The 25021-nt window shown below is 55.2% G+C and overlaps 1 protein-coding gene and 1 non-coding gene across 6 annotated transcripts; one reads left to right on the top strand and one right to left on the bottom strand.

The window, feature by feature from the left end:
• Positions 1-22: 22 nt before the first annotated feature.
• SMPD4 (sphingomyelin phosphodiesterase 4) lies at positions 23-22319 on the top strand. Of its 5 annotated transcripts, XM_045192822.3 has the most exons (20): positions 136-222; positions 2479-2562; positions 3927-4013; positions 4895-5037; positions 5187-5262; positions 5552-5660; positions 5767-5819; positions 6326-6477; positions 9216-9348; positions 11321-11392; positions 14407-14493; positions 17249-17394; positions 17818-17908; positions 18187-18287; positions 18781-18944; positions 19438-19643; positions 20004-20237; positions 20482-20613; positions 20811-20939; positions 21070-22317. In XM_045192822.3, the coding sequence occupies exons 2-20, from the start codon at positions 2524-2526 to the stop codon at positions 21397-21399; spliced, it is 2484 nt and encodes an 827-aa protein (XP_045048757.2). In that variant the 5' UTR covers positions 136-222; positions 2479-2523; the 3' UTR covers positions 21400-22317. The 5 variants fall into 5 exon arrangements, with proteins under 5 accessions (XP_053784448.1, XP_045048757.2, XP_053784447.1 ...); XM_053928472.2 differs by lacking the exon at positions 14407-14493; XM_053928473.2 differs by lacking the exons at positions 5552-5660; positions 5767-5819 and having other exon boundaries at positions 23-222; positions 21070-22319.
• Positions 7696-7802, bottom strand: LOC112301967 (U6 spliceosomal RNA). Its single transcript, XR_002974521.2, has one exon. It is a non-coding gene; the product is annotated as a U6 spliceosomal RNA (small nuclear RNA).
• Positions 22320-25021: the final 2702 nt, after the last annotated feature.

A 25021-nucleotide genomic window follows, 5' to 3' on the forward strand; every position in this document is an offset into this window, starting at 1 on the left:
ACCGCACCTACCGCGCACCACACACAGAAGTGAACCCACCAACCTGCCCCGCCTTCGCTGTACGCACGCGCCTTTTGAGGTAGCCGCGCGGAGAGGTGGCGGCGCGTTTCCCGCCAGGCCAGGGGGCGTGACGCCGCGCGCAGCTTGATGACGACACGACGGCGCCGGGTAGGCGAATGGGAGCCACAGTCCGTGAGATGAACGAAACTATGGACTCTACAGGTGAGTGGCGGGAGCCGCGCGCAGGATGGTCCCGCGCCCCGGCAGCCTCTCCGAACGTCCGCCGAAGATGTCTCGGTTCCTCCGCGAGCCCCGGGTTCGGGCCGGCGGGGGAGCAGGGGCTGCGGGCTGCGCCCTCCTGCCACCGTCCCGCGCGGCTCGCCCATGCCGTCCCGGTGGGTGCTCGGTTAACGTTCGTTGAACGAGTTGGGAGGAAGGGGAGCTTCGAGTTAAAGTTGAGCCTTGGGCTCAACAAACCGTGTAGGAGGAAGAGCTGGGTGTGAGTCCCAGCCCGAGCCTTCCTCACTGGGAGGCTCGATTTTTTCGAGCCCCAGTTTCCTCACCCGTGGTAGCTTAGAGCAGCTAGGGGGAGTCCTTGGCAGTAGCGTCATTTGCTTGACATGATCGGCAACCGAGGGCTGCGGCCCCCGGAAGAAACCCCCCAACAAGGTCCGAAGCAGCTCGTGCAGAAAGTGTCGTTGAAGTGGTGGGATGAAGCAAACGCTGAGTGCACAGTGCAGAAGGGGGTCATGGGGGGCGCCTGCCCGTGGCAGGGCCAGCGAACAGTGTTAGAGACACTACCAGGGATCTTGGAAAGACCCCTGGTTTGGTGCCTCTGGCCTCATTCCTTCAGGCCTTGCCTCTGCAAGCTTCCTTGAGCAAGGAGGTGCGTTCACCTCATCTCTAAAGCTCTGCCCTTTGCAAACAGTTCAGGATTTTATGCCGTTTTGGTCAATTTGGAATAGTTCTCTTGGCCATTTGATTTAGGATTGAGGTGTTTTATTTGTTTTAAGTCTTCTTTAAAACTGAAACCGAGAGCTAGTTTAAGAGTTGAGTCCTGGCTGGTGTGGCCCAGTGGATTGCTTGCCGACCTGAGAACCGAATGGTCTTGGGATCGATTCCCAGTCAGGACACATGCCTGGGTTGTGGGCCAGGTCCCCAGCTGGGGGCCTTCGAGAGGCAACTGGCTGATGTATCTCTCACACGTCGGTGTTTTTCTCCCTTTCTTTCTCCCTCCCTTCCCATCTCTCTAAAAGTAAATAAACAAAAAGAGAGTTGAGAAAAGCTTTGGAAGTCTTTGTAATGCCAAGTGGCAGATAGGCACATCTGTCAACCCCTCAACTGCCTGCCTACACAGCCCCCTTGCACGCAACCACTCTCCACCCACGTTAAGCTGTGATTGCCCCCTCAGTGCCCTTACTCCGGCCGTGGGCCAGGAAAGCCATCAATTAGCCCATCATTGGAACGAGGCAGGCTTCCTCTCTACTCAGTCCAAGTCCGGATTATTTCATTTCCTGACCTGAGTGGGCAGAGAAGTAGGAATCTGGAGAGCTACTCCTGATTTTCTGGTGGCCAGACTGAAGGCTCCCTTGGCAGGGCCTGTTCATCTCCTCCCTTCATTCTCATAGAGCACATGTAATACAGCGGAGATTCGTCCGCCTGTCTCTGGGAGAGATCGGTGGGGAGGTCTGTGTATTTGAATGCCGGTTCTGCCCTGTACCAGCTTGGTGAGGACAAGGGACTTGCCTTCTCTCTGCCTCTGTTTCCTCATCTGTACTGACCTTGTAGGGTTGTTGTGTGGATGGTTTTTGGGATTTTTTTTGCTTAACGAACTTAGCAGCTTAAAACTTCACCCCTTTGTTATCTCAAAATTTTATAAGCAGGCTTGGGATTCTCGGCTTAGAGTCTCACAAGGCCGAAATCAAGGTATTGGCTGGCTTTGCTCTTATGTGGATGCTCTGGAGAAGTATCTCCTTCCAAACGCATTCAGGTTGCTGTCAGAATGGAGTTCTTTGGAGTTGTAGAACTCAGGTCCCGGTCTCCTTGCTGGCTGTCAGCCAGAACTGCTCTGCATCATATTTTGTGGTCCACTGACCTGACCCTTTAATTGTATCTACGAGGTCCCTTCGCAGCAATACCTGGATGAACGTTTGATTGAATAACCAGGGACGCGCACTTGAAGGGCTACCTTTAGAATTCTGCCAAGCACCGAGAATTAAGTGAGAAGTATATGGACAGCCCCTAGAACCAGGCCTGACACGTGCTGTATAAGCGTGACCACACATTCCCAAGGATTCACCTCCACGCATCCGGCTCTGAAGCTGGCCGCTGTGGACCGCGTGAGAACGGCATGTCTATAACACCTGGGACGTGGCAGCGCAGCGTGTGCTGAGTCACACATGTTCTCCTGGGCATTATGAACGATACAGTGTTCTGTCGTTTGGCAGGTGTTGAGATTTCATCTTTGCTTTTCCACAGCGGTTGCCTAAGACGGCCATTTTCAACTCTCCACGGGCGGCTACCATGGCGTTCCCTCACCTGCAACAGCCCAGCTTCCTGCTGGTGAGTATCAGGTGCCTGTGGGAGTGCCCCTGTGAATCTCCGTGGAGTGGTGGCTCCGTGGAGTGGTGGCTGGGGGACTTGGGAGTTCTTTCCACTGACTTAAACCCCCCAGTGGTTGTTTGGGGGACGTGTGATGGAAATAGCACTGGACTCGGGGTTGAAATCCTTAGGCTGCCTCTGCCTCTGCCTCTGCCGGGCCTTGGGTTACTCACCTTCTGAGCCCTGAAGATGAGATGGTTTTCTCATCTACAAGGCGAGTTGATTCAAATGCCATTTTTCCCTGCTTCTTGGGGTATGAGGAGGGGCAGTGACTCAAAAGGATATACATTTGACTTTTTAAGTATTGTAAATTCTTCCACAAAAGAGTAATAATTGTAACTGTCACTAGTGAAAAAAAGCGGGACACTGCTGTGCTGAGGGCGACCGGGCCTGCAGCGTGAGGCAAATGTCAGTGGTAAGAGTTTCAGATTTCAGTTCGCAGAAGATACTTCACGTAAACATTTCTTTGGAAGGACATTCTTCCCCGGTGAACTCTCTAGGGCCGACAGATCCACCCATGGCCTCCACAGCCCAGGGCTTCAGCTCTGACTGAGGCCCCATGGACTCCACCCTCGTCTGGAGGTGGGCAGGGCCTCCGATAACCCTGGGCAAAGCCCTCTTCCTTCAGACTCAGACACTTCCTCGTGGTCTTCATTTGTGCAGTGGCTTCTTATCTTGGTGTAGTCAGGATACACACACCCCACGACCTCAGGAAGATTCCTTCATGCTGTTCCTGAATGCCTTCGTGATTAGTGCCAGCTCCTGGCTGGAGCCGTCTGTTTCTTCAGGTTGTGAAGGTTCAGAAGGTTCATTAGCTACTGCATAAAGGATAGTTTGGTTAAGGGCTTAAATGGCAATGAAGGACACCCTCATTTCATTGGACATTCTTACCGATGATCACGGTGGTGTGAACCGTGGGCAGTCACACACGCAGGGAATCCCAGTTTGTGCACATGTACCTGGTGGACGCTGTGGTCTGTGAGGGAAATCCTGCTCCCAGGGGCCTCTCCTGGGTGTGGGGCTGACCCCCTGCTTATGGATCAGGCAAAAGTGTTTTTATTTTGATAATGTGCAGCTTTCGAGGTAACTGGCGATGCCTAACAGAGGGTGCTGAGCGTGGCTGGTCTAGAGAGCATGGGACCTCAGCCCCCCTTCTAGTAGCATCCTTTGGGTCACTGACACGTGCGTGATCTAAAGGTATGATCAGGCCAGTGGTGTGTGTCCCACTCCAGCCTGCCACCTGGGCTTCTGTTTTGGCTCCGGCCAGAATATCATCAAGAGCCGCCTCGTGAACATGCTTGATTTTTTTCGGTTTCTTCTCCTAGGCTAGCCTGAAAGCTGACTCTATAAATAAGTCCTTTGCACAGCGGTGCCAAGACCTGGTTAAAGTCATCGAGGATTTTCCAGCAAAGGTACAGCTCTGCTAGTGTCTCTTCGGGGCATGTCTCTCACTGTCCCTGAAAATGTTGTCACAGACCCTGGTTCCTTCCCCTGAGCACCGCCCTGCACAGAGCCTGACCTGGCGCCGTGACCGTTACGCCTATGGGCACACTGAAACGTGTGACCATGTAGACCAATGGTTTTCAATTGTGGAGGCTTCTGTCCCACACAGGGGCTTGGCAACAGTCGGGGACATTTCTAGTTGTCACACGCGGGTGGGGCTACTGGCATTAAGGGGTAGAGGCCAGGCGTGCTGGTAAAGCATCCTATAATGCACAGGACAGCCCCACATCAAAGAAATTTTCAGCTGAAAATGTCAACAGTGCCACAGTTGATAAACCCTGATGTGAACACTGAAAGTGTGTATTTGCATCACCCGGAATTGTCCAGTAGTAAGTTGGATAAGTTCAAGGAGCTGACCTGGAAAGGGGTTACTGCCAAGTGACCCGACGGTCAGTCTCGGTCTCAGGGGCTCACTTTGAGAAAGAACGTTGCCACCTTTTATAACAAAGCTCTCTTCAGATCAGAAGTTTTTGACATTTTTAAGAAACTTTAAAGACGCTGACTTGTGCAGCTGGCCCAGATAGAAAGCAGCACTGCTTGGAGTCTCATGGGGCCACAGTGAAGGAACCCACGGCTGCTGCTCCTGTTGTGCTGCCGTGCCAGGGTTCCTGAGGGTGCCGGGCTGTCCGTGGGCCTTTGCATCAGGGAGTGGCATCCCCAGAGGTCAGATCCAGCTAGGGAAGTGGGTGGCGCTTGGTGCAGGACTGGAGCTGGCGCATAGCCCAGCAGTGGGCTAGTGGGCACTGTCCCCAGCAGGCCTGCCTGAAGCCTAACTTGCTCACTGTTTCAGGAGCTGCATGCCATCTTCCCGTGGCTGGTGGAGAGCATTTTCGGCAGCCTGGATGGTGTTCTCCTTGGCTGGAACCTCCGCTGCTTACAGGGACGTGTGAGCCCTGTAGAGTACAGCATTGTGATGGAATTTCTAGACCCTGGGTAGGTAGGTTTGTCACCTGAGGAACTGGATGTGTCCTCTGGTGGTCCCATTTTTAAATCACTGTATTTTTCAAAGTTAAGGAACCAATCGAAGCAAAGTGGTTTGTGGTTCATCTGCCCTGTTCTTGTTGGTTTGATTTCATGTTCAGTGGCCCCATGATGAAGCTGGTTTATAAACTTCAAGCTGAAGACTATAAGTTTGACTTTCCTGTCTCCTACCTGCCCGTAAGTAAGCCATGGGGGTGAGCGCTGTGCTTGGGGCAGAGAGCCTGAACCAGTGGCTGCAGGGGTGGTGAGTGGGCAGGGGCCCTCGACGCTTGCAGGTCTTTGTGAGGATGATGTGAGAGAGTCTAAGTAAAGACTTTTTGCTCAAGTGCTATGCAGAAGATAGTGCTGTTCCCACGGCCAGGGTCTGTGCGCTGGCCGCCGCCTCAGCAGCTTTCCCAAAGGGCTGCGCCGCATGGGAGGTGCCGAGCTGGAGCCTGCCCTCGAGCCTGCCCCCGTCTCCCCACAGGGCCCTGTGAAAGCGTCCATCCAGGAGCGTGTGCTCCCTGACAGCCCTCTGTACCACAATAAGGTCCAGTTCCCCCCCGCCGGGGGCCTTGGCCTGAACCTGGCCCTCAGTATCCTTTGCTGGCCCCGTGGGTAGGGAGTCTGGGGAGGCCAGCACAGTGCAGGGATGGGGGTGGCCCAGCAACTGTGCCGTTTGCCCCCTGACACTGCCTTCAGATCCGTTCGAGTATTACATGTTCTTTTTTGCTTTGAGCCTCATCACTCAAAAGGTACAGGAAGCATTCCTCTCAGCAGAGTGCTTTACTGGAGGCCCTGTGATGGGTGGGGACGTGGCCCTGGGCTTTTGTTTCCATAGCAGGGGGAGCTGGGGACTCGCCTGGGAGCCAGCAGCTGGCCTTTCTTCGCCTTCCCTTTCTCCTTCTCCCTCCCTGCCTCCTTTCTCTGTGTCCTCCTTTCCTTCCTCCTCTAGCCCTTGTCCTTCCGGCCATTCTCACTTAGGGCAGCAGTCGGGTGGGCGGACTTGACAGGTGATGTGTGGTGACCTAGGCACCATGGGTGGTGGTCTGAGCTTTCCATAGGAGGTGCCCACTGGGGCGGGGTGGGACTGTGGGTTTAGTCAGGCTGTCTGGTGGGAGCTTTTCTCCTAGCACCACCCTCGGTTCTCACGGGCTGGCCTTGGGCACAGCCCACATCCCAGGGCCTTCCTGTGATTGCTGGGATCAGCAGCCTGGGCCGCTGCCCAGAGCCACACACTAACCCGAGTTCTGTTTTCCAGCCACTCCCTGGGGCCCTCCACGTCCGTACTTCAGACTGCGCCTATTTCATCCTGGTGGACAGGTACCTGTCGTGGTTCCTGCCCACAGAAGGCAGCGTGCTCCCCCCACTCTCCTCCAGCCCAGGGGGGCCCAGCCCCTCCCCAGCTCCCAGGTAGGCTCTCTGGCTACCCTGGCCCTTGGCCATTGCCTCAGGTGGCCCATGCCTGCCACTAGCTATTAAGACCTGGCCCTTCTGCAAGGGAGTGACATGGTCAGTAGGCATTGCTCATGGGACAATGGTGCCACTCTTTGTCCAGGGCTCCCTGGTTTTTCTTATGCTTGCGATTCCCTAACCCCAGCTGCCACAGCATGGACCCAAGGGCAAGGGTGAGGAGGGGGTCTGTGTTTTGGCTTTCGGTGGCCATCCTGGTCAGTGGTCAGGCCCTGTGGCTGCAGGGCCCTGCTGTGCAAACAGGCTACGTTCTGCCCGTAGCAGCACCCCCCGCCCAGCCCCATGTGCAGCAGCCAAGCCCTGCACTGAGGCGGTGAGAGGGTGGTAGGTGACTGGAAACTGCAAGCTGGTTGAAGGTGCTGGGCGGGTAGTTCTGGAGAGAAAGGCCTTGTAGGCAGCCACGGAAGGGTGGGCCTGTGGATGAGTGGGACCGCAGTCATGCATCACTTAATGATGGAGATACGTCCTGAGAAAGGTGTCATTAGTGACTGCATCATTGTGCAAACATAGAGCGCACTCGCACAAGCCTACATGGTGTAACCTACTGCACGCCAAGGCGGTGTGCTCCTAGACTACAAACCTGCACAGCGCATTACTGAATACTGTAGGCAGTTGTAACAGAAGAGATTCGTGTGTCTACCATAGAAAAGGGGCCCTGCTGGCAGCTCAGGCGGTTAGAACCTCATCCCGATGCACCAGGGTGGCGGGTTCCACCTCTGGTCAGGGCGCACACGAGAGGCAAGCAGTGAAAGCGTCAGTAAGTGGAGCGACAAGCCATGTTTCTCTTCCTCGTTCTGTCTCCCTTCCTCTGTCTAAAAATCAATCGATAAAGAAAAGAATTTAAAAGATAAACATAGAAAAGTAAAAATGCGGTATAAAAAGTGATACACTGGCATAGGGCACTTAACCTGCTTGGGGCTTCAGGACCGGAAGTTCCTCTGGGTGAGTAGTGAGTGAGTGTGAAGGTCTGGAACACTACCGTACACTATCGTAGGCTTTATAAACTCCGTACACTTAGGCAACACTAAATTAGTCTTTTAAAATCAGCCTAGTAAAATAAACAAAAAGAGACCAAAAAATAGTATAGTGTCGCACTAAGAGACCTCCGTTATAACCCCGCAGAGGCTGCTGTTGTGTATGTGCTCTGTCAGTGGTTTCCTTTTTTTTTAAAGCCTCACAAATAGGCGAGTCACCCTCGCACAGGGGCCATGCCGATGTTCTCTGTGCCGTTCCACTTTTAGTAGACACGCCGCTGAAGTAAGCATGCGCTTCATTGTTGACCAACACGTTATGTAAGGCACGACTGTAGTAGGAATCTGAGAGCTCCAGACCCAGGTCTTGGCTTGAGCCAGAGGTCCTGGGGTGAAGAGCCTTTCACGCCGGTCTGAGCAGACTGGACTGTGCCGAAGGAGTGTGTGTGGCTGGTCTCAGTCCAGATGAACCAGGGCCTTTGAGCTGACCCTCCCCAGGAGACCTTCCTGCCCTAACAGCCACTGCCAGCGCTCCTCTGACCCTCCCCCACCTTGCTGGCCCACTCCTCCCCTGGGAAGCTGCAGACAGGCTCTTTCTCGCTGGCCTACCCCACATCTGGCACGTGCCATACCCCAAGCTCACGTGTATGGACAGATGCACTCAAGGAAAGGGGGATTGAAAGGGGAGAGGGGGGACTTGGGGTGGGCCAGATTCACGCCCTCTCAGAGGCAGACTGCAGCTGCCAAGTGGTTTTCTGGCCCTTGATTTTGTTTCCTTGTTGTTACATAGTTCAGACTTAGAAAAGTAGTGGCTATGCATAACATAGCGAACCACTGTAGACCCGCCCCAGATCTCTGAGTTGGTTTTATCCTCTATCTGTGTGTGTTTTTTCTGGGCCTTTTAAGTAACTTATAGATATGATGCCTGTTATCTCTTGATATTTCAGACTGTACTTCCTAATAGCGAGTTCACTGTCCTTCATAGCCCCAGCACTTCTGTCCAAATCAGGGAGTAAGTATTACTGCAAGGCCACTGTCTGGTCCTCAGACCCCACTCGGATTTCACCAGCTGCCCCACTAATGGCTGTCACCTGGCCAGGATGCAGCACAGGGTCACTTACTGCATATAGTTGTCTCTCTAGTCCTCTTCAGTCTGGAACTGACTCTTGATCTTTCCCGACCTTCACACCTTTGAAGCGTGAAGTCTAGGTGTGTGTGTACTGCCCTTGACCTGGCTTCTCAGTTATTTTCCCAGGCCGGGTGTCGTTTGGTAGGAGCACTGCAGCAGGGGCCCCTGGCGGCCATGGGCCCCATTATCGGCAACATCAGCTTGACCGCTGGGCTAATAAGGTGTTGTCCATGTTTTGCTGCTGCAAGTTGAGTACTTTGTGCCTAAATTCATTAAGAGGGGGGATTCAGTGGAAAGATACACAAGACTCTGCAGTTATCACTAGCGTTAGCAGCCCTCGATGACCCTTGGCCAGGTCAGTCATTAATAGGATGGTTGCCAAGTTGTGGTTTTTTCATTTTCTATGTTTATTAGGGCCTCTCTTCTCCCCGTTATTTATTCGTATATGTCAACATGGACGGGGGGTTGTATGACTGAGCAGGTTGTAGTTGTTACTAGTCGTGGATGCCGATGTCCAGGCTGCCCCTGGTTGCACTAGCGGGAGCCCCCGCAAAGTCCTGTCTCTGTGTCTCCCTCAGGACACCAGCCATGCCTTTCGCTTCCTATGGCCTCCACCACACCAGTCTCCTGAAGCGACACATCTCCCATCAGACGTCTGTGAACGCAGACCCCGCCTCCCATGAGATCTGGAGGTCAGAAACTCTGTTGCAGGTGAGAACCGAGGTAGCTCATCTCTGCTTTCGTTTCAAAATAAACTGCTCAGCCACCTTCCGTCCTGGGGGGCAGAGGCCTGAAGACCTCTGTGACGTTTGGAACACAGACGGGAGGAACTTACCCACCTGTCTAACCCGTATCTCAGTGGCTGTGTTTGACATCCCAGGATGCCCTGTCCACCCAGATTTGTTTGGGTTTTCCCATGGTGATGTAATCACTGCCAGTCTTGTAGTTGCCAGTCGATCTGTGTGAACGCTCTCCCCAGCCCCTACCCCACCGCTCTGGCCCATTCCCATGTGCTTGGAGGCGTTTTCTGCAGTCACTGTCCTGTGGGTATTAAATGTTGCCCTGGCAACATCTTTGTGATGCTGAATAGAGAGATCCTTCGAAGCCTTCCCCTTGGTCAGCAGGCAGCCCCCGGCCCTTCTGTGTCACGGGTCCATGTGGGAGGTGGCACTGCCCCTAGTCTGCCCTCGTGTGGCTCCAGCTTCTCCTGCAGGCTTGGGTTGGCTTGCTCCCACAGCACAGTGCGGCCACCTCCCAGGCCTGGCTGTCTCACCTTGGAGCTGGTTCTGATGCAGGGTTCTGGGGCTGAGTTGGTAACGACAAACATTGTTGGCAACGTCGAATGTGGATAAGATGGGATTCTGTCCCTCCCACTTTGTGTGTAACTCTTGGCATGTGGGTTGCTGTGTTTTTAGAGGCTTCTGTGTTCTTGTCAGAGCCGCACTGGCAGATGGGACGGCTGGAATCCATCTTTCCTGTTCACTGAGGAGCCTGGTGCTTCAGATAGTTCCCCATCAGTGTGGGCTCTGGGCTCCGCCAGCCCCGGGGGATGGCAGGGGACCAAGGCACGGGCTTACAGGACAGCGCGGGAGGGGTCTGCCCTGGACTGAAATGCTAGTGCTTTTTTAAAAAAGCTTTTTTCTAAGTTACAGCAAAATACACATAGCACGAAATTTATCATCTTAACCATTGTTAAGGGTCTAGTGTAGGGGTGTCCAGAAAGTGTCCAGCCATGTAATGTGAAAAATAGAGACGTTTATTGAAGAAGATTAAAAAATACAAGAAGCACGGTACATAGGACAATGACACCTCAGTTCCCTTCAAAGTAGGCGCCTTGGGCCTCGCACAGTTCTCCTGGCATCTCTTCCGCTGTTCAAAACACTGCAAAATCCTTTGTTGGAATCGCTGTCAGCTGCCCTGTCGTATTTTCCTAAATCTTGTCTATGGACTGAAATCCCTTCCAGGGGCTGCACCACTTTACATTCCACCAGCAGCGCACAAGGGTTCCAATTAGTCCCCTCCAGCGCTCGTTACTTTCTGGTTTTTTATTACAACCACCCTAGGGGATACAAGGTGGTGTCTCATCGCAATTTTGATTTGTGTCGCCCTAATAATTAGTGGTGTTGAGCATCTTTTCATGTCCTTATGTCTATTTGTCTATCTTTGGAGAAATGTCTATTTAAGTCCTTTGCCCATTTTTGAATTGGGTTGTTTGTTTTTTTGTTATTGAATTTTAGGCATTCTCTCTATATTCTGGGCATTAATCCCTCATCAGATACATGCATTACAAATATTTTCCCCCACTCTGTTGGCTACTTTTTGACACTGTCAATAATATCTTTTGATGCACAAAAGATTTTCATTTTCGTGAAATCCAGTTTGTCTATTTTTCCTTTGTTGCCTGTGCTTTTGAAGTCATGTCTAAGAAACCATTGCCAAATTCAATGTCGTGAAGGTTTCTCCCATGCTTTCTTCTGAGAGTTCCATAGTTTTAGCTCTTACATTTCGGTCTTGGATCCATTTTGAGTTATTTTTTGTCACAGTGTTAGGAAAGGATCCGACTGCATTCATTTGCATGAGTACATCCCGTTTTCTCAGCAGCATTTGTGGAAAAGACTGTCCTTTCCCCCACTGATCTTGACACTCTTGCTAATTCGTTTGACCAGCTGATGCTCTTTTGCAGGTTTTTGTTGAAATGTGGCTTCATCATTACTCCTTGGAGATGTATCAAAAAATGCAGTCCCCTCATGCCAAGGTACGTCACCACAGTTTCTCTTTCCATCTCCTGCTCTGGTCCAGATGTGTCTGGTCAACCTGCTACTTCTTGTCCTCGATGGCGGTTAGTTTCCAAGGGCTAAGTGACCCTTGATAGTGGGAAACAAACCTACCGCCACCCCTCACTGAGATGCTGGACAGCAGGTGCATTTCGTTTTGCGGTGGGCTTGCACCTGAGGGCTGGAGGCCTGTCCTCTCTGGGGTCCTTCCGAGCCACTTCCAGAGTCCCCTTCCTGGTAGCAGAAGCAGATGAGGTGCTGGTGCTCATGCTGTGGGGTCAGGGGAGCCACTGATGCTTCTGGGAGTCACATCTGGGTCCCCCTCTACCATCACAGCACCTCCTTCCTGCTGAGGGGGCTCCCAGCAGACGCCTGCTACCCTGGCTCTCCACCTCCTCCAGAGCATCCTCGGGCTTTTTTGGTGGGTGGGGTCTGATGCCCTCTTGCATGTGGCCTGGCCTGTCTCCTCTCCTCGCCTTTCCCGCTGCTTTGGCTGGGTCGCATACTTGTGTGCAGAGGTGTGGAGGTGGTCGAACCCTGGCGCCCTCTGTCCCTGGGGCCCACTGACCCATGGGGAATGGAACAGGTCTGTTCAGTCAGTAAGGCGGGCACTCGGGTTCGTGCTCAGAGAGACTGTGGTACGTGGCTCCTTGGACTTTTCTTTTTCATCACCACCAGACAAAATCCTCACAAGCTTCCTTAAGAATTAGGACGAATGGCTTTTTTTAAAAATGGAAAATGGCTGTCTGTAACTTTCCCTCTGTGATTCTGGGAAGAAGAGGTGGTTCTGTTCCTGCTGTGGGGTCTCAGCAGCCAGTTCCGTGGCCCCAGGGCTCTCTGTGTGGAGGGTTGGGGTGCATCCCTTCCGTCACTGCTCTTTTAAAGTGCAGGGTGCCCCGAATCTCCTTCCTTAGTGTCACACAGGAGGAGGAGGAGAACAGGGGGCTCCATTCCGGGCTGGGCCCCTCACGTCACAAAACTATTGCGCTGCCCTTCCTGCTTCCAGAGTGGACTCTGCATGTTCCTGGCTTCCTGGTGGGATCCTGGGAGGCTTGCTTACCCTGTGCATGTGGCTTGGTCTTGCAGAGGCAGAGGCCACTTCACTGTGTTGCCTTCCTGATCTGCTCATTCTTGGGTCTTCTGAGCCAGTGGAAACACGCCTGCTTTAATTTTAGCAAATGTGTGAGGCAGAAAGGCCTTTCCGGGCTGTCTGTCACCTGTGAGGATTCTGAGTCCACATGGGGAAGGGGCAGTAGCCTGTCCCTGCTGGGACGGGGGGGGCCTTCCCCTCCTCCCCACCTTTCCTTCCTCTTGGCCAGACCATGGGGTGGGTGAGAGCTGCTCAGAATGGCTGGGAGCAGGCGGGGGGTGGAGGGAGGGCAACAGTCATTCCCACCAGGCACCCAGGGAGGTTCAGCCCTTTGCCTCCTATTGAGGTAGAAAAACAAAACCTCAAAAAACAGGGTGCGTCAGAAGCCGGGAAAGACTCCTGTGGAGGTCTGCTCCATCTGAGGCCTCTTGTCATTCATCCAGGCCCACACCGCACTGCACCATATGGAAATCATGGCGAATCCTGGTTTTAGGGAGGCAGGAAGCGTAGCTCCTGGAGGTCCCCCAGTGTGTCTGTGGCTGGGCTGGGTGCAGAGATTCATGCTCGCTCCCTGGCCTCCACCCCTCCCAGCTTTCTGAGTGGCGCTTCTGAAAGGGCAGTAAGGATGGCTACAGCTCTGCAGGCTGGTGTGGGGTGCCCTGTGTCCCCACAGGCCAGGACAGGGACCCAGTAGGAAAACTGTGCCCTGAATCCTCACTGAGAGCTGCAGCTGAGCCCAAGGTCTGGCCCAGAGGAAGGCTATGAATGGCCAACACCCCCTTGCTGTGCTCCTTTCCACCCTTGCTCCGCGTGTCTCTGGCTGTGCCTGTCTCTTTGGAGTCCGGCACATTCATTCTGACCTCTCCGGTGTGACGCATGCTGCTCAGGCACGGCCCTTGCAGGGCAGGGTGTGTGCTGAGACTGCCTCTGGACTATGCTTGGCTGGTGGCTGGTGGCGGGCTGCTTTATAGCAGGGAGGTAGGGCGGAAGGTCCCAGGGTGGGACCAGACAGCATGCTTGCTCAGCTGTCATCCTTGTGTCCCCAGCCCAGGGCTCCAGCTGCCTCTGGGAATGTGACTGGCCAAATTTTTGCCATTGGGACTGATGAAAGTCTGCGTGTATCTGGAGGCTGGGGGCTCCTGGTGAGGGAGAGGCCGGTCTTCCCAGAATTAGAGCCAAGGAGCATTTGCGCCTCCTGTAACCATATCCAGAACGTTCAGTGTGGAGGGCGTTTGGCAAGGCCTGGGGGGCCAAGCCTGTGCTCACCTCCGTGTCGCCTTTCGGAAGCAGCCCCCATCAGGACAGAACCCTGATTGGGCCTTAAACACATAGGAAGTGTGCTGGTAGATTTCTCCTCAGGGCAACCCAGGGAAGTCCAGTAAATCACATATTTTTGTGTTCTTGGCAGGAAGGCCTCCATCTAGAACTGGCTCCTAAAAAAGTCTCTTTCCTGTGCCTTGGGCCTTCAGGGCCTTGGTGGTTGGCAGTGTGTCCCAACGAGGTGCCTGGGCCCCTTGTGAGCTGGAGCGTGCTATGCAGTGCCGGCATGGCCAGGAGAGGGCGGGAGCCTCGGGAAGGAAACTGAGTCAGGCTGGCTTCAGGGAGCTGGAAGGGCCCTCAGGCCCCAGTGGCATGGAGGCCATCGGGCCTCCCAGTGACCTAGAGGGTCTATCCATCCCTCTGCCAGCAGGTGCCGCTGGGAGGGGCTTGGTCTGGGATGCTGAGAGGGTGGTCTCACTGGCCTGAGGTTGGTGGGCCGTGATTATTAGCATTGTCACTGACATGCTTTTGTTTTTTTGTTTTTTTCTCCTTACTTCTGGGCTCTCACTTTTTCTTTCTTTCCCCACTCTCCCCTTTCCCTCCCCTTCTTCCACCCTGTCTGGCTTCTGTGTTTTATTGTCTCAGCTGGAGGTTCTGCACTACCGACTCAGTGTCTCCAGCGCCCTTCACAGCCCTGCCCAACCCAGCCTCCAGGCCCTCCACGCCTACCAAGTACTGGCTGCTCTCGATCTGTTCCGTTTGGCCCCTGCCCTGTGGTGTAAGCCACAGAGCCCATGTCAGTGCAGTGGTAAAGCGAGGGCATGGCTGGGAGCCTGCTGGGGCCGATACAGAGACCTGTGTCACGCAGAGCAGGGTCCTGGGGCTCGGGGGGAGCCTGGCCCGGCCTCCAGGTTTGCAGAGTAGCCAGGGTTTGGGATGCGTAGCCATGTGGCAGGGATTGAGGCACACGATCCCTGCTGCCTGTGGGGTCATCAAGATCTGAGGCTTGGTCATCTGGCCAAGCCTCAAGGCAGCTGAGGTGTCACAAGTTCTCGGGTGTTGTGGGGGCTCCGTACCTGGCCCTGATTCAAGGGAGCAAATATCTCTGCGTGTGTCGTGGCACTACCAGGTCGTGTGCAGTGCAGGCCTGGTACTGAGGAAGTGACTGAGCACGCAGGGGCCCAGGGGCTGTGGGCGGTGCAGTCCTGCTGATGTGAGCCTCTGTGTGAGGCAGAGGCGCAGGAAAACTGTGGGCTTGGCCCTCTCGCCTGGAGATGCAGTCGGTCCCTAGACAAGTAGGCCTGGCCTTCCACAAACCCAGTCCATAGAGTCCTCCACAGGTGGACAAGAGTGAGCTGTGACCTCATGGACATTGTGGTCTGCTCAGGCAAACATGAACAGTGTGACAGCTTTGCGGTCAGCCCTGTAGGGTGTTTTCTCATAGTTCACTGATGTATGAGGTGAGCCTGGAAGTCTGGGCAGAAACGGCCGAATGATGTATTTGGAGCCATGCTCACAGCCAGGGGCCTGTCTGTCTCACACAACACAGAATTTGAACTCAAGGTAAAGAGATCTTGTTTTACTGCAACAGAATGGTCAGCGTGCAGCACATATCGGGGTTTCTGCTCAGAAGCAGCAGCAGCTGCAGTGAGAAGGGAAGAGAATGTTCCAGAAGGTTTAGCATGGGCCAGCTGGACACAGGAATGGGTGCTGCTCCAGCCTCTGTTGGGAGGATCTCACTCAGCTAAGGGAAAGATCCCTGGAGAAATAACGGACTGCATTCGCTCCACAGCAGGAGGGCCAAGAGCCCTGGAATGGGCTTGGGAAAAGCATCTTTAAAAGGTGGAAGAGCCCACCTGCAGCCATAGCCAGACAGCCCCGTGGGGCTTTGGTTCAGGAGGGCGTGGAGTTGGAGGAAAAGAAGACTGACTTGACAAGCCTAGAGGGAAGGTGGCTGAGGGGGTTACAGTGTGATTGCTGGGGGCCTGTGGCGGGGAGCCTGGCTCTCCAGAAATAGGAGGAAGGACGGGTAGAGATGGAGCAGGGGGTCCCGGTTCCCCTCTGCATGGCCACGGAAGGATGAGTGGCCAGGAATGAGAAAGGGCAGGGCTCTCAGCAGGGAGTTACAGCCTGGCATTGACGCCCTTCTCATCTTAATCCTCACTGAGTATATGTGTGTTGATTTGAGAGACAGAGAAACATTGATCGGCCACCTCCCATGTGCGCCTCAACGGCAGGGGTCGAGTCCACGACCGGGAATGGACCCTGCAACCCTTTGGTATGTGGGGCAACGCTCCAACCAACTGAGCCACCTGGCCAGGGCCCAGTCTTCTATTATTGTTGAAACAGCCTGTGCTTTTCTCTTCAGAATAGTGCCAATTCATTGCAAAAAGACTTAAAGATGCAGATAATCAGAAGAAAATTACCTTCTGCTCCATAATATTATCCCCAGACGTAGGGACCTGCAGGGTGTGTCCCCTTGGCCTGTGGCGGCATTTCCATGACAGGGAGAGCTGCATAGGCAGTGCTGGGAGCAGAGCCCAGCAGGCTGGCTTCCTCAGCCCATGGGCGTCTGGGTTGCTGGATGTGCCAGGAGGTGGGGCCTGCACCAGCCTCAGCACCGCTCTGCGTGGGGATTAGGCTGCCAGACCTCTTCCAACAAGGTCGTTGAGGCCCTAGAGGGCTGGGGCTGAGGCCCTAGAGGGCCTAGAGAGTGGGGACAGGAGCATGTCAGGCTGGACAGCCAGAGCGTGGGGGTGGGGGCAGCAGGTCCTGCCCCATGTGTCCTCTGCCACTCAGGGGGCTCCACCCTGCCCCTGAATGTCTGGCAGACAGGCTTTCCTCTCGGGTCTGGCTCTCAAAGATCCTACAAGGACTCTATGAATCAAGCGTTTGGCTCACAAGATGGCGGTGCTCTGGCCTTCGGGGTTGTGCCAACTCCAGGTTCATTAGCATGGGGAAGGCTGTGTCCTGGAGGGGGAGCATGAGGAAGAACCGGAGAGTGCTTCACCTGGAAAGGGGAAGCCATGGGCCACAGCGAGCTGTCTGCACATACCTGGGAGTCAGGGGACTAGAGTCCAGATCCCAGGTGGGATGCTGGCCTGCCCGCCCCCTGCCCCTCATCCTCTGACTGACTAGGAGGTGAGGACCCCTGACAGCCTGGATGGACAGCCACGACCAGGCGCCCACGGAGGGCTCAGATCAGGGGTTCAAAGTGTGCAGGGAAGCACTTGGCCAGCTTGTCTGCGTCAGCAGCTATCCTAGGGCGCACTGCAGGCTTTGCCCCTCTTAGCCAGTCTCAGACCCTGCGGTGCCAGGGTCATCAGCAGGCGGCAGGCTGGGTGGGCCCCAGACGGTCCTGCTCCCAGCCTGGCCCACAAATACTGTGGGGAGAGCAGAGAGATGGGCCCTGGTGGGACGTGGTCAGTCCTGGGGGTTCTCACTCAGAAGGATCTGGATTCTGACACCATGCCCCTCTGCACCTTAGGAGTCATTCACGCCCACCGAGGAGCATGTGCTGGTGGTGCGCCTGCTGATCAAGCACCTGCACGCCTTCTCCAACAGCCTGAAGCCTGAGCAGGTCTCTCCCTCCGCCCACTCCCATGCGACCAGCCCCCTGGAGGAGTTCAAACGGTAAGTATGGGGCTGTGTGCCAGGCTGCTGTGCTTCTGCCCGCCTCCGTGTCCTCCACACATGGGTTGCCCACAGTGACCTCTCCCCAGGGTGTTTGGGCTGGGTGAGCAGAGGCGTGTGAGGCCTTGCAGGGTGGGTCATGTGGACAATCACTGTGTCCCCTCCTGGCTCTGTCTCCTCACCCCCACCCCGGCCCCAGAGGTAGGTGGGGGCACCCAGCTCCTTCTCTGGCTTTCGTGGCCTGTCCCTCCAGGCCAGCCATCTTTGGCGGAAAGAGCCCTGCGAGCCCGTGCTGTGTGGCCCTGGGACATGCCCTAACCTCTCTGACCCTGGGTTTCCTCCTCAGAAGATGGGGCTAAAAATACAAAGTCTTGCCCCCAGGGGGTGCTGAGCCACTGAGGCGCCCCAATTCCTCTCCTGCAGGGCCGCCATCCCGAGGTTTGTCCAGCAGAAGCTCTACCTTTTCCTGCAGCACTGCTTCGGCCACTGGCCCCTGGATGCGTCGTTCAGGGCTGTGAGTGTGGTCCTGTTGTGCCTCACTGAGCTGTGGGTGGCCCCACTTCTGAAGGGATATTGAGAGGGTTACACGTGCGAGGGGTGCACTGAGTCCTCCAGTGCCCTCTGGGGGGAGGGTGGGAAGAAGCCAGAGCCTGGTGGCCCCCCTGCCGACCCCAGCAGACCGAAGCCCCGCAGCTGGAAACGTGCTTCTGCTCCTGTGAGCTGCCTCCTGGGCCAGGATCTGGCCCCAAGCCTGGCCCCCACAGCCCACTTGTGTGCACACACGTCCCACAGGTCCTGGAGATGTGGTTAAGCTACCTGCAGCCCTGGAGGTACGCGCCTGACAAGCAGTCTCAGAGCAGTGATGGCCAGGCCCGCTGCGTGTCGGACAGATGGTGAGCCTGGCACCCTGCCCTCCCCAGGGGAGCTGCTCCGGGGGGCCTCCTGGGCCCTAGGGTTGGTTTCCATGGAAATAGCAGGCCACCCACTTCCCCTCTGTTGCCTTGCCATTATTGTCTCACTCTGATGTTCACGCTCATCCCCAAACCTCCCTCAGCAGCTCTTACAACAGCCAGCACACCTCCCCGACACCTCCCAGCTGGCCCCCAGGCTCCTGTCGGCCTCCAATCGCCGCCTCCTGTGCGTCCCTCGGCTGCCTTGGCGGCCTTGGTCCTCTTGGAAAGGACCTCACTCTAGGGAGGGTCCTTTGTCCTCAGGGGGCCTAGGTCTTGCCAGTCTCTGTCCTGCTTCTTCCTCTGCCACCCCCAGACTCCCCCAGCCTCCATTCTTAATACCTCCATGAGGTCATGACTGGGGAGAGGGGACAAGGACCATGTGGCCTTGCCTCCTGTGGGAGATCTGGCCCCTGACTAGCTGCCCGGTCCCCAGGGCACCCTTTGTGCAGGAAAATCTGCTGATGTACACCAAGCTCTTCGTGGGCTTCCTGAGCCGTGCGTTGCGCACTGACCTGGTCAGCCCCAAGAACGCACTTATGGTGTTCCGAGTGGCCAAGGTCTTTGCCCAGCCCAACCTGGCTGAGATGATCCAGAAAGGTAAGCCCTTAGCCTTTGGAAGCAGCACTTAGAGAGGGACTCCCAGTCCCTGGATGTGTCTCACGGCTTGTAGGGGCCTGGCAAGGAGTAGCGTGGGGAACCCTGGTGCCCAGCAGCAGGGTGGAGGTCTGAGCCTGGCTGAACCCTGTCTTCCCCGTAGCTCAGCACGCTGGGCTAGACTCTGGTGTGCCTGGCAGGAGGGGAGCAGATCTCTGAGCTGTCTCACTGGTGACGTGTGGCAATTTCAGTCCCGGTCCTGCTTTCATCTAAGCAGCTTTGTCTGGCATTACCTCCCTGTGCTATCTCTTGGCAAGTGTTGGCCTTCCCGTTGGGACCAGCAGGGGCTCTGGGAGCGTTGGGACCTGCACCCTTTCGCTGTGTGGTCGCTGCTGTTCAGAAACCTCAGGAGGCACTTAGGGAGCTGGCCAGTGGTAACCGGATATTTTGTGTCCTTGGGATGAATCCAAAGCCAGACCTGTGTCCTGCCTTCCAGGTGAGCAGCTGTTCCTGGAGCCCGAGCTCGTCATCCCCCACCGCCAGCACCGACTCTTCACAGCTCCCACGTTCTCTGGCAGCTTCCTGTCCTCTTGGCCACCGGCCGTCACCGACACCTCCTTCAAGGTGAAGAGCCACGTCTATAGCCTGGAAGGCCAGGACTGCAAGTACACCCCGATGTTCGGGCCAGAGGTCCGGACACTGGTGAGTGCACCTGGGCTCTGCCAGCCCCAGGGCCGTCCCCACCCTCTGGGACAGTGAGCGAGGAAGAGCGCACACATTTGCGGGGGGAAGGAGGAAGGTTAGGTGTTGAGTACACACTGTTCCTCTCCCCTCCCCTTTTTGGTTCAGTGAAGTCTACTTTATCTCTGATAATAGAGGCAGTGTTTGTTGGAAATTTTCCACATTTAGAATATGCATCTTAGTTTTTCAAACTCTTCATTATGTGGAGGCACCTCTCCTGGTCCTTGGCAGGCTCCCCCAGGATGGCCTGCTGGTCTGTTAGTGGCCGGATGTCATGAAGCGACCCCATCAGACCCGGCTGACCTCCCCTCTGCCCCGCAGGTCTTGCGCCTGGCCCAGCTCATCACGCAGGCCAAGCAGACAGCCAAGTCCATCTCCGACCAGTGTGGGGAGAACACAGCTGGTCGCCCCTTTCTGTCATGGCTGGGCTTCTGCCTCTCGGACACAAACAGCTCCTACCCAGCCAACGACCTGGACGACATGGGGCAGGACAGTGTCCGCAAGACAGACGAGTACCTGGAGAAGGCCCTGGAGTGCCTGTGCCAGGTGTTCCGGGTATGAGCCGTGGGGCTGTGCCCGCCCCGGATTGGGTCCTGTGGCCGTCGTCCCACTGCTCAGCCAGGGCCCAGGGCCCAGCATGGGTTCTGCCATAAGGGTTCCGGGGCCTGTGTGGGAGACGCTGGCCTATGCCTGCAGTGTTCTGTCTGGGTCCCATTGTTGGAACTGTGAGGGGCCCAGTGGGTTGAAGACCAGTTTCCTCCCTCCACCTGGAAGCTGAGAGCAGGCTTCTCTCTGACAGCTCAGTGAGGCCCAGCTCGCCCAGCTCACACTCGCCTTGGGGACGACTCAGGATGAGAATGGCAAGAAGCAGCTCCCAGACTGCATCGTGGGTGAGGATGGACTCATCCTCACGCCCCTGGGTCGGTACCAGGTAAGGCCCGTGTCCCGGGGGCCTGCTTCCGGGCCACTCCAGGCAGCATAGCTGGTGGTCTCCCCGACCTGTCCCCATCTCCGGTGCTCAGAGGTGACTCTGCTGAGTCGTTTGCAAAGGTGTGTTTGCACTTCTTTTCCTGGACTGCTCCTGTGGCCCAGGTTTCACCTGGGGCTCACCTCTCCTGCCACTTCTAGATCATCAACGGGCTGCGAAAGTTTGACATCGAGTACCAGGGGGACTCAGAGCTACAGCCCATCCGGAGCTATGAGATTGCCAGCCTGGTCCGCTTCCTCTTCCGTCTGTCCTCCACCATCAACCACAGGGTGAGTGTGGGTGGGAGGGCCGCGTCCTTGCCTTGGTGCCCCTTCCGTCCTAGAGCCTTGGGGAGGGGCTGGGTGGAAAGTGTGGCCCCTGCCTGCTGCCCACTCCCCTGTGCCTCTGCCTGTGCTCTAGTTTGCAGGCCAGATGGCAGCCCTGTGCTCCCGGGCAGACTTCCTCGGCAGCTTCTGTAGATACCACCTCATGGAGCCTGGGCTGGCTAGCAGGCACCTCCTGAGCCCCGTGGGGCAGGGGCGCACTGCCAATCGTGCTCGGGGCCCCAGGCTCAGCCTGCGCTTCCTGGGCAGCTACAGAACGCTGCTGTCGCTGCTGTTGGCCTTCTTTGTGGCCTCTCTGTTCTGCATCGGGCCCCTGCCCTGCACCCTGCTCCTCGTGCTGGGCTACTTCCTCTACGCCTCGGCCATGACACTACTGACAGAGCAGGGCAAGCCACACCAGCTCTGACCGCGAGCCAGCCACTGTCCCCACGTGGCCCTTCCTGTGTTTCCGGGAGGCCACCTCCGAGCCTGAGCGCAGTCATCTTCACATTTCTAGGGGGCACCATCCCGTAGCCTCCGAAGCATTGGGAAGAGATCCTGAAAGAGAAGGGTGTGCAAGCCAGGCTCAGCCCGGAAGGGAGCAGTGTCCAGGGGCCCCTGAGCTGCACGGGACAGGAGCAGTCCAGGGCCCGGCCGCTGGGCCTTCCTCCTCCCCGCAGTCAGAGGCCCCGCAGAGAGATGGCTTTCGAGGCCTTTCTCTTTTTTAACTGTGTCAGGATTTAGCCATGTGAAGCCAACGAGTTAGTGCTTCCCCTGAGGGCCCTTGAGGCGGGCAGTGTGACATGAGTCCCCTCTCCCTGGGTGACACCAGACAGAAGCTCAGCCTCTGGCTCCAGAGAGGAATCAGAGACCCTAAAAGAGATTGCTGGGGAACTTAAATGATGGTTCTTTGATTCCTAACTTTAAAACTAAGTTTTGCCACCACACTTGGCAAAGCAGGGGTTAGTCTGTGTTCTAGCAGTTTGAAGCCTGGGCCACACAGTTCAGCTTCTGAGAAGGGATTGTTTCGGAGAACAGGTGCTCGGTGGGACAGCACTTCGCCCAGCTTCTGCAGGCCCCACGTCAGCGAGCACTTTGCTCCGTGGTGGCCGTGTCCCCACCTTGCTGGCAGGGCTTTTCCCCTGCGGGCATAGGGGATGCGATGGGACCTCCAGGTTCATTCCGCCGGCCCCTGGTCTACAACCAAAGACGATCAAAAGCATTGTTTGTACCTTTAATAAAATCAAGTGCACAAAGGTAGAACCTGTGGGTACCACTTTAGTATTCAAATTACACAGCAATGACATGCTTGCTGCCAGAAACCCCCACGGGGCTCACGCCTTTCTTCGCACAGACAGCGCACCGGAGAGCCACTGCGCAAACAGCGGCTCAGACCCAGCCGTGTCTGGTGTGCGTGCTGCTGGCGGTTGTCTGAGTTTTCACACTAGCAGTTGGGCTGTGTGTTCTGGTGTAAACTGCCATTGGGTGGCCTGTGACTGAAAACCCAGTCAGTCTTGTAACTGATGTGATGGCCAAAGAAACCCGTGCTCAACCCTGAGTCAGGGCCTGGGCTCAGGCCGCTGGGTGTCCTGCCATGCCTCCCCCCAGGGTCAGGGGGTTCACTGGAAGCAGCGGCAGACAGGCGGGTGCAGGCAAGTGGCCATGATGGAGATGGTGGGCCCCAGAAGTTTGGGGATGCAGGCCGACTGGGCCTCCGCCAGCTCAACCCCCGAGGTCCGTCTGAGCTCTGAGGACCTTGTCTTCTGTTCTCAGTGGGTCAGAGTCGGCTTTGATGTGGGGGGAAACAAGGGATCCTGGAACATGTGCTGCACTTTCTGCAGCTTCTGGAAGCTCAGAGGGTCACATTGCCACTGGGAACCGAACTGTACACCAGGCAGCCCCACACGAGCTTCTCCCCAGCAGTGCCCTGGCCTGGCTGGGGTGTTTAATGTCACGAGACCAGCACTGACAGGTGACTGGCGTGACTGGCTTCGGTTACCAGACTCATTAGGTCAAGAGACGAGAGATTAACACACTGCCAGATGGTGGCCTGTGGAGAGAGCAATGGTGCCATTTCCCCACCACACGTTCCCAGCTTCCCCTGACAAGTCCATCCCTGCCCACATTTCTCTATCTTTTTCTTTCAATCCTCACCCGAGGAAATGTTTTCATATTGATTGTAGAGAATTATCGATTGGTTGCCTCCTCATGTGCCCCAACCAGGGATCGAACCCACAGCCTTTTAATATATGGGATGATGCTCCAGCCAGGACTCTCCTTTTGCAAACATTCACCAACAGCCTACTCTGTTCCACATACACATCCATCAGCAATGAATAGCCACCTACTGTGTGCACCTTCAGCTGTGCTGGGGACACAGAACAGGCAGGGCCACCCACTGCTGTGGAACCTCCTGGTACAGAACCAGGAGGAGTGGTAAGGTCAAGGAAGGGAGGGACTGGGTTCTGGTGGTCAGGGGCCTGGGAGGTGGCATGGAGGAAGCAGATGGCACACAAGAAGGACAGGGGTAAACAAATAATAAACATTACTACAATGTATATTACATTTATATTACACATAGAATATATAAACAGATTATAAATTTTATTATACATTTATGTACATACATATTTTTATTGGTTGCCTTAAACTGAGTTTGCAGTTGCCACACATCCAAGTCCTCTTTCAAATATTACTATGCCGCTTCACGGTGGTGCCAGTAACCTGTCACAGAATATTCCCAATTCTTCCCTTACACCTTTTAACTTTGCTGTCACTCATTTCACTTATCGATGGGCTATAATTACTAACTCTAAAATGCTTTGTTGCTATTATTATTTTGAACAAACTGATCTGTTTAATTAATACAAGAAAGAAAATACTTTACTTTTGTTTCTATCTTCTCCGGTGTTCTTCATGTAGAAACAAGTTCCAACCTAACATTTCTTTCAAAGCAGGAAATGTTACACACCTGGGACAACTACTTGTGACAAAGTCCCTCGATTTTTGTTTAAGAAAACATTATTTGTCTTTCACTTTTGAAAGAAAATTTAGGTGGATAATTTAGGTGGATAGGTGCATTCATTTTTCTCTTTGTGTTTCTGTTTTGGAAGTTTCTATTTACCTATCTTCAAGCTCACTGATTCTGTCCTTGGCCGTGTCCAGTCTCCTGATGAACCCATTAAGAACATTTTTTTTTTTTGTGCCCTGACTGGTGTGGCTGAGTGGATTGAATGCCCACCTATGAGCCAAAAGGTCGCCAGTTTGATTCCCAGTCGGTGCACGCCTGGGTTGCAGGCCCCAGCTGGAGGTGTACGAGAGGCAGTCTGTCTCACGTTTCCTTTTCGTTCTTACAGTGCCCACGTCTCTGCTTACGCACCCATCTGTTAACTCGCTGTCCGCTTTCCCCCTTACAGCCATTAGCGTATCAGTCAGTTTTCATCTCTGCCACATCCGAGTCTTGCTCTGACGCCTGCTCTGTCTAGTCAAACTGTGTTTCTTGTCTTTTACTATGTTCTGTACACCTTTGCTGAAAGTTGGACATCTTGCCCTGGGTGGTGTGGCTCAGTGGGCTGAGCGCTGGCCTGTGAACCAAAAGGTCACATGCCTCGGCTGCTGGCCGGGTCTCCGGTTGGGGGCACACGAGAGGCAACTGATCAATGTTTCTCTCCCTCTCTTTCTCCCTCCCTTCCCCTCTCTCTAAAAATAAAGAAATAAAATCTTTTTTAAACATGAAAGAAAGTGGGACACGATGTACTGGACAGAAGGAAGTGAGGTGAGTCGGCCTTCGGTGTGAGGTTCTGTGTCTATCGGAGTAGGCTCAGTTCACGCTCACTGGCTGCTGAAGTCGTGGGTGTCAGAGGCACCGAGTTCTGTTCTGCCTTTGTTTCTGTCTTCCCTGGCGTCTCTGGGTTTGCCTGTAGGCGTATTTTTAAATTAAGGCCGAGAGGAGCGGTTCTTTCACTGGGTCTCCCTGTTTTTACACAGAACCCCTGCTGACGTGGGGAGAGAGGGAAGGTGGGGTGGGGCTAGATTTGGGTATTTCCCTT

Source organism: Desmodus rotundus, chromosome 7 (genome assembly GCF_022682495.2).
Source record: "Desmodus rotundus isolate HL8 chromosome 7, HLdesRot8A.1, whole genome shotgun sequence".
Taxonomy (NCBI): domain Eukaryota; kingdom Metazoa; phylum Chordata; class Mammalia; order Chiroptera; family Phyllostomidae; genus Desmodus; species Desmodus rotundus.

What these genes read in the sequence shown, in the direction of transcription:
- SMPD4 (XM_045192822.3), top strand. Translation starts at nt 2,524, where the DNA reads ATGGCGTTCCCTCACCTGCAACAGCCCAGCTTCCTGCTG. An exon ending in GGTCAGAAACTCTGTTGCAG is followed by an intron (nt 9,349 to 11,320) that starts GTGAGAACCGAG and finishes GCTCTTTTGCAG; the next exon opens with GTTTTTGTTGAAATGTGGCT. An exon ending in GGCCAGAGGTCCGGACACTG is followed by an intron (nt 19,644 to 20,003) that starts GTGAGTGCACCT and finishes TCTGCCCCGCAG; the next exon opens with GTCTTGCGCCTGGCCCAGCT.